The sequence below is a fragment of the Oncorhynchus mykiss genome, chromosome 1 (genome assembly GCF_013265735.2).
Source record: "Oncorhynchus mykiss isolate Arlee chromosome 1, USDA_OmykA_1.1, whole genome shotgun sequence".
Lineage (NCBI taxonomy): Eukaryota > Metazoa > Chordata > Actinopteri > Salmoniformes > Salmonidae > Oncorhynchus > Oncorhynchus mykiss.
In genome coordinates this window covers 93,592,021-93,604,416 of record NC_048565.1, presented here as the reverse complement: position 1 = coordinate 93,604,416, position 12,396 = coordinate 93,592,021, and the positions used below count along the sequence as shown (strand labels likewise).

The following is a 12,396-nucleotide window of genomic DNA, read 5'->3' as shown; positions in this document are numbered from 1 at the left end:
CTGCTGACTGCGGTTCCTCTGACTGACTGCGGTTCCTCTGACTGACTGACGATAACGACCAGCTAGGCGTGTGTAGGCTACCGGTACCTCATTTGAATAAAAACTTTCTTAACATTCAGAATGTCATGGTCTATCCTGGTAGGCTACGATGTCACAGATCATCATTTTTGTAGAGGCCTACTGCTGTCTGTTTATATTATGTCTTTGTAAAAATGAATACTCTTGCAAGTAACGTGTGTGTGTGTGTGTGTGTGTGTGTGTGTGTGTGTGTGTCTGGAGGAGGTTGAGGGACCACTGACCTGGTTGATAGAGAATCATATATGAATCTCCCTCCCTCCCTCCCTCCCTCCCTCCCTCCCTCCCTCCCTCCCTCCCTCCCTCCCTCCCTCCCTCCCTCCCTCCCTCCCTCCCTCCCTCCCTCCCTTCCTCCCTCCGTTCCTTCCTCCCTCCGTTCCTCCCTCCCTCCGTTCCTCCCTCCCTCCCTCTCCTCCCTTACTCCCCTCCCTCCCTCCCACCCTCGCCGACCAGGTAGGGCATAGTGGTTTACAGCGAGGCCCTGACCCACCACAGGGGTCCACTGGGGAAAGATAATGACTTGTCTGGACCAGGAGCACCAGCTGGTCTCTCCAGCAACACGTGTACACACACACACCGCACACAACGTGCACACACACACGCACACGCAGCAGCAGCAGTGGTCAGTTTAATATTTAATTTCTAATTTCTTTCTAATTAAGCAGGGTGTTCTGGGGACTTGGGTTGGTGGACAGACTGGTTGGAGTTCCTGCTTTATATTAACACAGCCTTAAGCTGATGATACTGGCCCCAGGGCCTCTATAGGTCAGTTAGTAGAACATGGCCCCAGGGCCTCTATAGGTCAGTTAGTAGAACATGGCCCCAGGGCCTCTATAGGTCAGTTAGTAGAACATGGCCCCAGGGCCTCTATAGGTCAGTTAGTAGAACATGGCCCCAGGGCCTCTATAGGTCAGTTAGTAGAACATGGCCCCAGGGCCTCTATAGGTCAGTTAGTAGATCATGGGCCTCTATAGGTCAGTTAGTAGAACATGGCCCCAGGGCCTCTATAGGTCAGTTAGTAGAACATGGCCCCAGGGCCTCTATAGGTCAGTTAGTAGAACATGGCCCCAGGGCCTCTATAGGTCAGTTAGTAGAACATGGCCCCAGGGCCTCTATAGGTCAGTTAGTAGAACATGGCCCCAGGGCCTCTATAGGTCAGTTAGTAGAGCATGGTCCCAGGGCCTCTATAGGTCAGTTAGTAGAACATGGCCCCAGGGCCTCTATAGGTCAGTTAGTAGAACATGGCCCCAGGGCCTCTATAGGTCAGTTAGTAGAGCATGGTCCCAGGGCCTCTATAGGTCAGTTAGTAGAACATGGCCCCAGGGCCTCTATAGGTCAGTTAGTAGAACATGGCCCCAGGGCCTCTATAGGTCAGTTAGTAGAGCATGGTCCCAGGGCCTCTCTAGGTCAGTTAGTAGAACATGGCCCCAGGGCCTCTATTGGTCAGTTAGTAGAACATGGCCCCAGGGCCTCTATAGGTCAGTTAGTAGATCATGGTCCTCTATAGGTCAGTTAGTAGAACATGGCCCCAGGGCCTCTATAGGTCAGTTAGTAGAGCATGGTCCCAGGGCCTCTATAGGTCAGTTAGTAGAACATGGCCCCAGGGCCTCTATAGGTCAGTTAGTAGAGCATGGTCCCAGGGCCTCTATAGCTCAGTTAGTAGAACATGGCCCCAGGGCCTCTATAGCTCAGTTAGTAGAACATGGCCCTCTGTAGCTCAGTTAGTAGAACATGGTCCTCTGTAGTTCAGTTAGTAGAACATGGTCCTCTGTAGTTCAGTTAGTAGAACATGGTCCTCTGTAGTTCAGTTAGTAGAACATGGTCCTCTGTAGTTCAGTTAGTAGAGCATGGTCCTCTGTAGTTCAGTTAGTAGAACATGGTCCTCTGTAGTTCAGTTAGTAGAACATGGTCCTCTGTAGTTCAGTTAGTAGAACATGGTCCTCTGTAGTTCAGTTAGTAGAGCATGGCTCCAGGTCCTCTGTAGTTCAGTTGGTAGAACATGGTCCTCTGTAGGTCAGTTAGTAGAACATGGTCCTCTGTAGCTCAGTTAGTAGAACATGGTCCTCTGTAGTTCAGTTAGTAGAACATGGTCCTCTGTAGTTCAGTTAGTAGAGCATGGCTCCAGGTCCTCTGTAGGTCAGTTAGTAGAACATGGTCCTCTGTAGTTAGTAGAACATGGTCCTCTGTAGTTCAGTTAGTAGAACATGGTCCTATGTAGTTCAGTTAGTAGAACATGGTCCTATGTAGTTTAGTTAGTAGAAAATGGACCTCTGTAGTTCCGTTAGTAGAACATGGTCCTCTGTAGTTCCGTTAGTAGAACATGGTCCTCTGTAGTTCCGTTAGTAGAACATGGTCCTCTGTAGTTCCGTTAGTAGAACATGGTCCTCTGTAGTTCCGTTAGTAGAACATGGTCCTCTGTAGTTCAGTTAGTAGAACAGGGTCCTCTGTAGTTCAGTTAGTAGAACATGGTCCTCTGTAGTTCAGTTAGTAGAACATGGTCCTCTGTAGGTCAGTTAGTAGAACATGGTCCTCTGTAGGTCAGTTAGTAGAACACGGTCCTCTGTAGGTCAGTTAGTAGAACATGGTCCTCTGTAGGTCAGTTAGTAGAACATGGTCCTCTGTAGGTCAGTTAGTAGAACATGGTCCTCTGTAGCTCAGTTAGTAGAACATGGTCCTCTGTAGTTCAGTTAGTAGAACATGGTCCTCTGTAGTTCAGTTAGTAGAACATGGTCCTCTGTAGTTCAGTTAGCAGAACATGGTCCTCTGTAGTTCAGTTAGTAGAACATGGTCCTCTGTAGTTCAGTTAGTAGAACATGGTCCTCTGTAGGTCAGTTAGTAGAACATGGTCCTCTGTAGGTCAGTTAGTAGAACATGGTCCTCTGTAGTTCAGTTAGTAGAACATGGTCCTCTGTAGGTCAGTTAGTAGAACATGGTCCTCTGTAGGTCAGTTAGTAGAACATGGTCCTCTGTAGGTCAGTTAGTAGAACATGGTCCTCTGTAGTTCAGTTAGTAGAACATGGTCCTCTGTAGTTCAGTTAGTAGAACATGGTCCTCTGTAGGTCAGTTAGTAGAACATGGTCCTCTGTAGGTCAGTTAGTAGAACATGGTCCTCTGTAGGTCAGTTAGTAGAACATGGTCCTCTGTAGGTCAGTTAGTAGAACATGGTCCTCTGTAGGTCAGTTAGTAGAACATGGTCCTCTGTAGGTCAGTTAGTAGAACATGGTCCTCTGTAGTTCAGTTAGTAGAACATGGTCCTCTGTAGTTCAGTTAGTAGAACATGGTCCTCTGTAGTTCAGTTAGTAGAACATGGTCCTCTGTAGTTCAGTTAGTAGAACATGGTCCTCTGTAGGTCAGTTAGTAGAACATGGTCCTCTGTAGGTCAGTTAGTAGAACATGGTCCTCTGTAGGTCAGTTAGTAGAACATGGTCCTCTGTAGTTCAGTTAGTAGAACATGGTCCTCTGTAGGTCAGTTAGTAGAACATGGTCCTCTGTAGTTCAGTTAGTAGAACACGGTCCTCTGTAGGTCAGTTAGTAGAACAGGGGTTTTTACAGTATAGTGGTTTGATTCCCGGGACCACCCTTATGTAAAATGTACAGATAACTTTAAGTTGCTTTGGATTAAAGCTTCTGCTAAATGGCTTTTATTATTATATAAAAATTCACTCTCCATTTCCACCTTTCTCTCTCTCTCTTTCAGAATGTGATGTTCCCTGGTGCTGGAGACGAGGGCATCTTGGAGTACAAGTCTGTCATCTACTACCAGATCAAACAGCCACGCTGGTTTGAAACCATCAAGGTTTGTCTGTCTTATACCCTTGTGTTTTTGTGAGTGTGTGTGTGTGAGTGTGTACATGTGTGTACTTTAATTTGAGATGCATTGAGTTTCATTTAGCTGTCTGTCTCCTCTTACTGTTGAACCTCAAGGTTGCCATCCCTATTGAAGACGTGAACCGAAGTCACCTGCGATTCACCTTCCGTCACCGATCATCTCAAGAATGTAAGTACAAATGTGAATGTTTTTAAGGTCTTTTCTGACTTTATTTACCTGAGATAGAGAGGATGACAGTGGGGAAAGATGGAGAGAGGATGACAGTGGGGGAAAGATGGAGAGAGGATGACAGTGGGGGGAAAGATGGAGAGAGGATGACAGTAGGAAGAGATGGAGAGAGGGTGACAGTGGGGAAAGATGGAGAGAGGATGACAGTGGGGAAAGATGGAGAGAGGATGACAGTAGGAAGAGATGGAGAGAGGGTGACAGTGGGGAAAGATGGAGAGAGGGTGACAGTAGGAAGAGATGGAGAGAGGGTGACAGTGGGGAAAGATGGAGAGAGGGTGACAGTAGGAAGAGATGGAGAGAGGGTGACAGTGGGGAAAGATGGAGAGAGGATGACAGTGGGGAAAGATGGAGAGAGGATGACAGTAGGAAGAGATGGAGAGAGGGTGACAGTGGGGAAAGATGGAGAGAGGATGACAGTAGGAAGAGATGGAGAGAGGGTGACAGTGGGGAAAGATGGAGAGAGGATGATAGTGGGGAAAGATGGAGTGGGTGACAGTGGGGAAAGATGGAGAGGATGACAGTGGGGGAAAGATGGAGAGAGGATGACAGTAGGAAGAGATGGAGAGAGGGTGACAGTGGGGAAAGATGGAGAGAGGATGACAGTAGGAAGAGATGGAGAGAGGGTGACAGTGGGGAAAGATGGAGAGAGGATGATAGTGGGGAAAGATGGAGAGGATGACAGTGGGGAAAGATGGAGAGAGGGTGACAGTGGGGAAAGATGGAGAGAGGGTGACAGTGGGGAAAGATGGAGAGGGTGACAGTGGGGAAAGATGGAGAGGGTGACAGTGGGGAAAGATGGAGAGGATGACAGTAGGGAAAGATGGGAGGGTGACAGTGGGGAAAGATGGAGAGGGTGACAGTGGGGAAAGATGGAGAGGGTGACAGTGGGGAAAGATGGAGAGAGGGTGACAGTGGGGAAAGATGGAGAGAGGGTGACAGTGGGGAAAGATGGAGAGCGGGTGACAGTGGGGAAAGATGGAGAGAGGGTGACAGTGGGGAAAGATGGAGAGAGGATGATAGTGGGGAAAGATGGAGAGGATGACAGTGAGGAAAGATGAGGAGAGGATGACAGTGGGGAAAGATGAAGAGAGGATGACAGTGGGGAAAGATGGAGAGAGGGTGACAGTGGGGAAAGATGGAGAGAGGATGACAGTTGGGAAAGATGGAAAGGGGATGACAGTGGGGAAAGATGGAGAGAGGGTGACAGTGGGGAAAGATGGAGGGGATGACAGTGGGGAAAGATGGAGTGGATGACAGTGGGGAAAGATGGAGATAGGATGACAGTGGGGAAGATGGAGAGGATGACCGTGAGGAAAGATGAGGAGAGGATGACAGTGGGGAAAGATGAAGAGAGGATGGCAGTGGGGAAAGATGGAGAGGGGATGACAGTGGGGAAAGATGGAGAGGGGATGACAGTGGGAAGCGTTGGAGAGATGATGACAGTGGGAAGAGATGGAGAGAGGATGACAGTGGGAAGAGATGGAGAGAGGATGACAGTGGGAAGAGATGGAGAGAGGGTGACAGTGGGGAAAGATGGAGAGATGGTGACAGTGGGGAAAGATGGAGAGATGGTGACAGTGGGGAAAGATGGAGAGGGGGTGACAGTGGGGAAAGATGGAGAGAGGATGACAGTGGGGAAAGATGGATAGAGGGTGACAGTGGGGAAAGATGGAGAGAGGGTGACAGTGGGGAAAGATGGAGAGGGGATGACAGTGGGGAAAGATGGAGAGAGGGTGACAGTGGGGAAAGATGGAGGTAACTTAGATCACTAGGCCACAAGCACAAATATAAATTCATGGACCACTAGACCACCCTAGGCCATGAGCACAAATATAAATTCATAATTTAGACCACTAGGCTACGAGCACAAATGTAAATTCATACAATTATTCAGACAATGAATTCATAAATACTAAGCAATTGGCTCCTAACCTGTCCCCAGTCGTCCAAGTCAAACAGACTGGGTCCTGGCCCTACATCCTGGCACTCAATTGGCTCCTAACCTGTCCCCAGTCGTCCAAGTCAAGCAGACTGGGTCCTGGCCCTACATCCTGGCACTCATAGAGATCAGGAGGCCATTTAGGACACAAGCCCTGGTCATAACACTTACTATACAGTTCATCCTGTGTCACTTTAATTCTGGAATGAAATTCCCCTACATAGATGAGATTCATGTTATTCTGTTGGAATGGCCGGCCTGGTTGTCGTTGATCCCATGCTGGCTGTCGTTGATCCCTGGCTGGCTGTCGTTGATCCCGGGCTGGCTGTCGGTGGGCCCACGCTGGCTGTCGGTGGGCCCAGGGCTGGCTGTCGGTGGGCCCAAGGCTGGCTGTCGGTGGGCCCAAGGCTGGCTGTTGGTGGGCCCGTGCTGGCTGTCGGTGGGGCCAAGGCTGGCTGTCGGTGGGGCCAAGGCTGGCTGTCGGTGGGCCCGTGCTGGCTGTCGGTGGGCCCAGGGCTGGCTGTCGGTGGGCCCGTGCTGGCTGTCGGTGGGCCCAAGGCTGGCTGTCGGTGGGCCCAAGGCTGGCTGTCGGTGGGCCCGTGCTGGCTGTCGGTGGGGCCAAGGCTGGCTGTCGGTGGGGCCGTGCTGGCTGTCGGTGGGGCCGTGCTGGCTGTCGGTGGGGCCGTGCTGGCTGTCGGTGGGCCCGTGCTGGCTGTCGATGGGGCCAAGGCTGGCTGTCGGTGGTGCCCGGGCTGGCTGTCGGTGGGGCCAAGGCTGGCTGTCGGAGGGCCTGGGCTGGGAGAATTAAATGCCTGTAACTGCTCATTTGTATGTTGGGAAAGGCGTCCGCCTGGCTGAAGGGACTCCATTCTAAATGCATGTATTTATTTTTGTTAGTGTTTTTAATGTTTATGGGTGTGGAACAGGGCTGAGGAAGCCTGTCCTGGCAGTCTTGTTGCTCCATCTGCTCGCCTCATGGTGTATTATCGGTTAGTCCAGCCAAGAAGAGCTGGGAGAGGCGGCCGTATGCAAAACGATCAATTAGCAGGTCCAGACAGCCTGGACCGGGGGTTGTCTGTTTGAAACGTGCTGTATTTAGGGTGAAGCTATCCGTCCTCTCCTTCAGCATTGACACACACTGTTGTGGGCTTCAGCAAAGACTAATCCTCTAGCACGGTTTACTTCTCATACACTCAGCCAGCCAGCCAGCCAGTCACTCAGCCAGCCAGCCACCCAGACAGCCAGTCAGTCACTCAGCCAGTCACTCAGCCAGCCAGTCAGTCACTCAGCCAGCCAGTCAGTCACTCAGCCAGCCAGTCAGTCACTCAGCCAGCCAGTCAGTCACTCAGCCACTCAGCCACTCAGCCAGTCAGTCAGTCACTCGGCCAGTCAGTCAGTCACTCGGCCAGTCAGTCAGTCACTCGGCCAGTCAGTCAGTCACTCGGCCAGTCAGTCAGTCACTCGGCCAGTCAGTCAGTCACTCGGCCAGTCAGTCAGTCACTCAGCCAGCCAGTCAGTCACTCAGCCACTCAGCCACTCAGCCAGTCAGTCAGTCACTCGGCCAGTCAGTCAGTCACTCGGCCAGTCAGTCAGTCACTCGGCCAGTCAGTCAGTCACTCGGCCAGTCAGTCAGTCACTCGGCCAGTCAGTCAGTCACTCGGCCAGTCAGTCAGTCACTCGGCCAGCCATTCAGTCAGTCACTCGGCCAGCCAGTCAGTCAGTCACTCGGCCAGTCAGTCAGTCACTCGGCCAGCCATTCAGTCAGTCACTCGGCCAGCCATTCAGTCAGTCACTCGGCCAGCCATTCAGTCAGTCACTCGGCCAGCCATTCAGTCAGTCACTCGGCCAGCCATTCAGTCAGTCACTCGGCCAGCCATTCAGTCAGTCACTCGGCCAGCCATTCAGTCAGTCACTCGGCCAGTCAGTCAGTCACTCGGCCAGTCAGTCAGTCACTCGGCCAGTCAGTCAGTCACTCGGCCAGTCAGTCAGTCACTCGGCCAGTCAGTCAGTCACTCGGCCAGTCAGTCAGTCACTCGGCCAGCCAGTCACTCGGCCAGACAGTCACTCGGCCAGCCATCCAGTCAGTCAGTCACTCAGCCAGCCAGCCAGCCAGCCAGTCACTCACTCAGTCACTCAGCCAGCCAGCCAGTCACTCAGCCACTCAGTCAGCCACTCAGTCAGCCACTCAGTCAGCCACTCAGTCAGCCACTCAGCCAGTCACTCAGCCAGCCAGTCACTCAGCCAGCCAGTCAGTCACTCAGCCAGCCAGCCAGTCACTCAGCCAGCCAGCCAGCCAGTCACTCAGCCAGCCAGCCAGCCAGTCACTCAGCCAGTCAGTCAGCCACTCAGCCAGTCACTCAGCCAGCCAGTCAGTCAGCCAGCCAGTCAGTCAGTCACTCAGCCAGCCAGTCAGTCACTCAGCCAGCCAGTCAGGCTGTGCCCCTGCCCAGTCAAGTGAAATCCATAGATTAGGGTCTAATGAATTTATTTAAATGGACAATGTTCCTCAGTCAGCCACTCAGCCAGTCACTCAGCCAGCCAGTCACTCAGCCAGCCAGTCAGGCTGTGCACCTGCCCAGTCAAGTGAAATCCATAGATTAGGGTCTAATGAATTTATTTAAATGGACAATGTTCCTTCTTTTAAATGTAATTCAGTCAAATCCTATAAATTGTTGCATGTTGCGTTTTTAAACAATTTTCCTTCAGTATAGTTAATTGCCTTGTCTTTCTGGCTCAGGTTGGATGATTACCTGAGGTATGTTTAATGGCTGATATTTCCCGTCCTGCCCTATTCACCTGTTGGGGACGATGTTATCATTCAGTGTATAGGAGGTAGGAGAGAGAGAGAGTACATTTCAGAGGGTTCATTCTAGGTCAGTGAACAGCTGAGATGTACAGGTTTCTGGACAAAATAATCCACTGACTCCCAGCTGTTTTAATCTGTGACTCTGTGTTTGTGTCTGATGGAAGTCATTGCGTAGTGAATCCACTCCTCTCCTGATTCTGCAGCATACGTAGCGTAGTCCTCTTCTATCTTTCTATTGGTTGTCTTCCAGTCCAGCGAGCAGAGCGATTATTCACCGCGCCAGGCTACGGGGCAGAAAACCAATAAGTTGATTTATACAGATTGAATGCACCAGACGCTCCCGGTGAATCACGCTCCTGAACGTCACGTAAATTTGAGCTTGTTGATCTGTGATGGTGATGTATTCGGTCCCATCCGACTTTAAACTTAACCGGACACAGCCGTTACTCTCCTCTCGGTTTATATAGGACCCACACGGAGGCTGCTTCACAAATACTGTTCTATTGTCTATGTGGTACCCTCAGGGTCTGGTCTGAATATACAGTGTGCTGACATCATTCTCCCTGGGGGATCATGTAGCGAAGATGTAGTGAGAATACACTCTGAATATACAGTGTGCTGACATCATTCTCCCTGGGGGATAGTGTAGCGAAGATGTAGTGAGAATACACTCTGAATATACAGTGTGCTGACATCATTCTCCCTGGGGGATAGTGTAGCGAAGATGTAGTGAGAATACACTCTGAATATACAGTGTGCTGACATCATTCTCCCTGGGGGATCGTGTAGCGAAGATGTCGTGCAAATTACACTCTGCCATATGGACTGGACACAACACAATTATTGCAGTTCAGATTATTGGACTCCTATGTGTCCTGACTGAGGATGGGATAGTGTATGATTCATATGTGTTGTGTTCTGGTTGTCTGGTTCAGTGGGCCTGGGCTCTAACTGGTTGTCTGGTTCAGTGGGGCTCTAACTGGTTATATCCTTTCCTCCCCCTGCAGCCAAAGACAAATCGGAGAAGATATTCGCCCTGTCGTTTGTGAAGCTGATGAGGTACGATGGGACGACCCTGAGGGACGGAGAGCACGATCTCATCGTATACAAGGTAGGTAATATAACACCACCTCATCGTATACAGGTAATATAACACCACCTCATCGTATACAGGTAATATAACACCACCTCATCGTATTCAGGGTAGGTAATATAACACCGCCTCATCGTATACAGGGTAGGTAATATAACACCACCTCATCATATACAGGGTAGGTAATATAACACCACCTCATCGTATACAGGGTAGGTAATATAAAACCGCCTCATCGTATACAGGGTAGGTAATATAACACCACCTCATCGTATACAGGGTAGGTAATATAACACCACCTCATCGTATATAGGGTAGGTAATATAACACCACCTCATCGTATACAGGTAATATAACACCACCTCATCGTATACAGGGTAGGTAATATAACAACACCTCATCGTATACAGGTAATATAACACCACCTCATCGTATACAGGGTAGGTAATATAACACCACCTCATTGTATACAGGGCAGGTAATATAACACCACCTCATCGTATTCAGGGTAGGTAATATAACACCACCTCATCGTATACAGGTAATATAACACCACCTCATCGTATTCAGGTAATATAACACCACCTCATCGTATACAGGTAATATAACACCACCTCATCGTATTCAGGTAATATAACACCACCTCATCGTATTCAGGTAATATAACACCACCTCATCGTATACAGGGCAGGTAATATAACACCACCTCATTGTATACAGGTAATATAACACCACCTCATCGTATTCAGGGTAGGTAATATAACACCACCTCATCGTATACAGGTAATATAACACCACCTCATCGTATTCAGGTAATATAACACCACCTCATTGTATACAGGGCAGGTAATATAACACCACCTCATCGTATACAGGGTAGGTAATATAACAACACCTCATCGTATACAGGTAATATAACACCACCTCATCGTATACAGGGTAGGTAATATAACACCACCTCATTGTATACAGGGCAGGTAATATAACACCACCTCATCGTATTCAGGGTAGGTAATATAACACCACCTCATCGTATACAGGTAATATAACACCACCTCATCGTATTCAGGTAATATAACACCACCTCATCGTATACAGGTAATATAACACCACCTCATCGTATTCAGGTAATATAACACCACCTCATCGTATTCAGGTAATATAACACCACCTCATCGTATACAGGGCAGGTAATATAACACCACCTCATTGTATACAGGTAATATAACACCACCTCATCGTATTCAGGGTAGGTAATATAACACCACCTCATCGTATACAGGTAATATAACACCACCTCATCGTATTCAGGTAATATAACACCACCTCATTGTATACAGGGCAGGTAATATAACACCACCTCATCGTATACAGGGTAGGTAATATAACACCACCTCATCGTATACAGGGTAGGTAATGTAACACCACCTCATCGTATACAGGGTAGGTTATATAACACCACCTCATCGTATTCAGGGTAGGTAATATAACACCACCTCATCGTATTCAGGTAATATAACACCACCTCATCGTATACAGGGTAGGTAATATAACACCACCTCATCGTATTCAGGTAATATAACACCACCTCATCGTATACAGGGTAGGTAATATAACACCACCTCATCGTATTCAGGTAATATAACACCACCTCATCGTATACAGGGTAGGTAATATAACACCACCTCATCGTATACAGGGTAGGTAATATAACACCACCTCATCGTATACACGTAATATAACACCACCTCATCGTATACAGGTAATATAACACCACCTCATCGTATACAGGTAATATAACACCACCTCATCATATACAGGGTAGGTAATATAACACCACCTCATCGTATACAGGGTAGGTAATATAACACCACCTCATCGTATACAGGGTAGGTAATATAACACCACCTCATCATATTCAGGTAATATAACACCACCTCATCGTATACAGGTAAATAACACCACCTCATCGTATACAGGGTAGGTAATATAACACCACCTCATCGTATACAGGGTAGGTAATATAACACCACCTCATCGTATACAGGGTAGGTAATATAACACCACCTCATCGTATACAGGTAATATAACACCACCTCATCGTATACAGGTAATATAACACCACCTCATCGTATACAGGGTATGTAATATAACACCACCTCATCGTATACAGGTAATATAACACCACCTCATCGTATACAGGGTAATATAACTCCACCTCATCGTATACAGGGTAGGTAATATAACACCACCTCATCGTATACAGGGTAGGTAATATAACACCACCTCATCGTATACAGGGTAGGTAATATAACACCACCTCATCGTATACAGGGTAGGTAATATAACACCACCTCATCGTATACAGGGTAGGTAATATAACACCACCTCATCGTATACAGGGTAGGTCTTATAATACCACTGAC

At 48.7% G+C, this 12,396-nt stretch overlaps 1 protein-coding gene across 1 annotated transcript in view; it reads left to right on the top strand.

The window, feature by feature from the left end:
* LOC110513667 (dedicator of cytokinesis protein 1) overlaps nucleotides 1-12,396 on the top strand; it is a 527,949-nt gene that overhangs the window by 105,937 nt on the left and 409,616 nt on the right. The window contains exons 15-17 of the mRNA XM_036990103.1: nucleotides 3,773-3,871; nucleotides 4,000-4,072; nucleotides 9,885-9,988. Coding sequence (XP_036845998.1) covers nucleotides 3,773-3,871; nucleotides 4,000-4,072; nucleotides 9,885-9,988 — 276 coding nt within the window. The remainder of the gene's footprint in view (nucleotides 1-3,772; nucleotides 3,872-3,999; nucleotides 4,073-9,884; nucleotides 9,989-12,396) is intronic.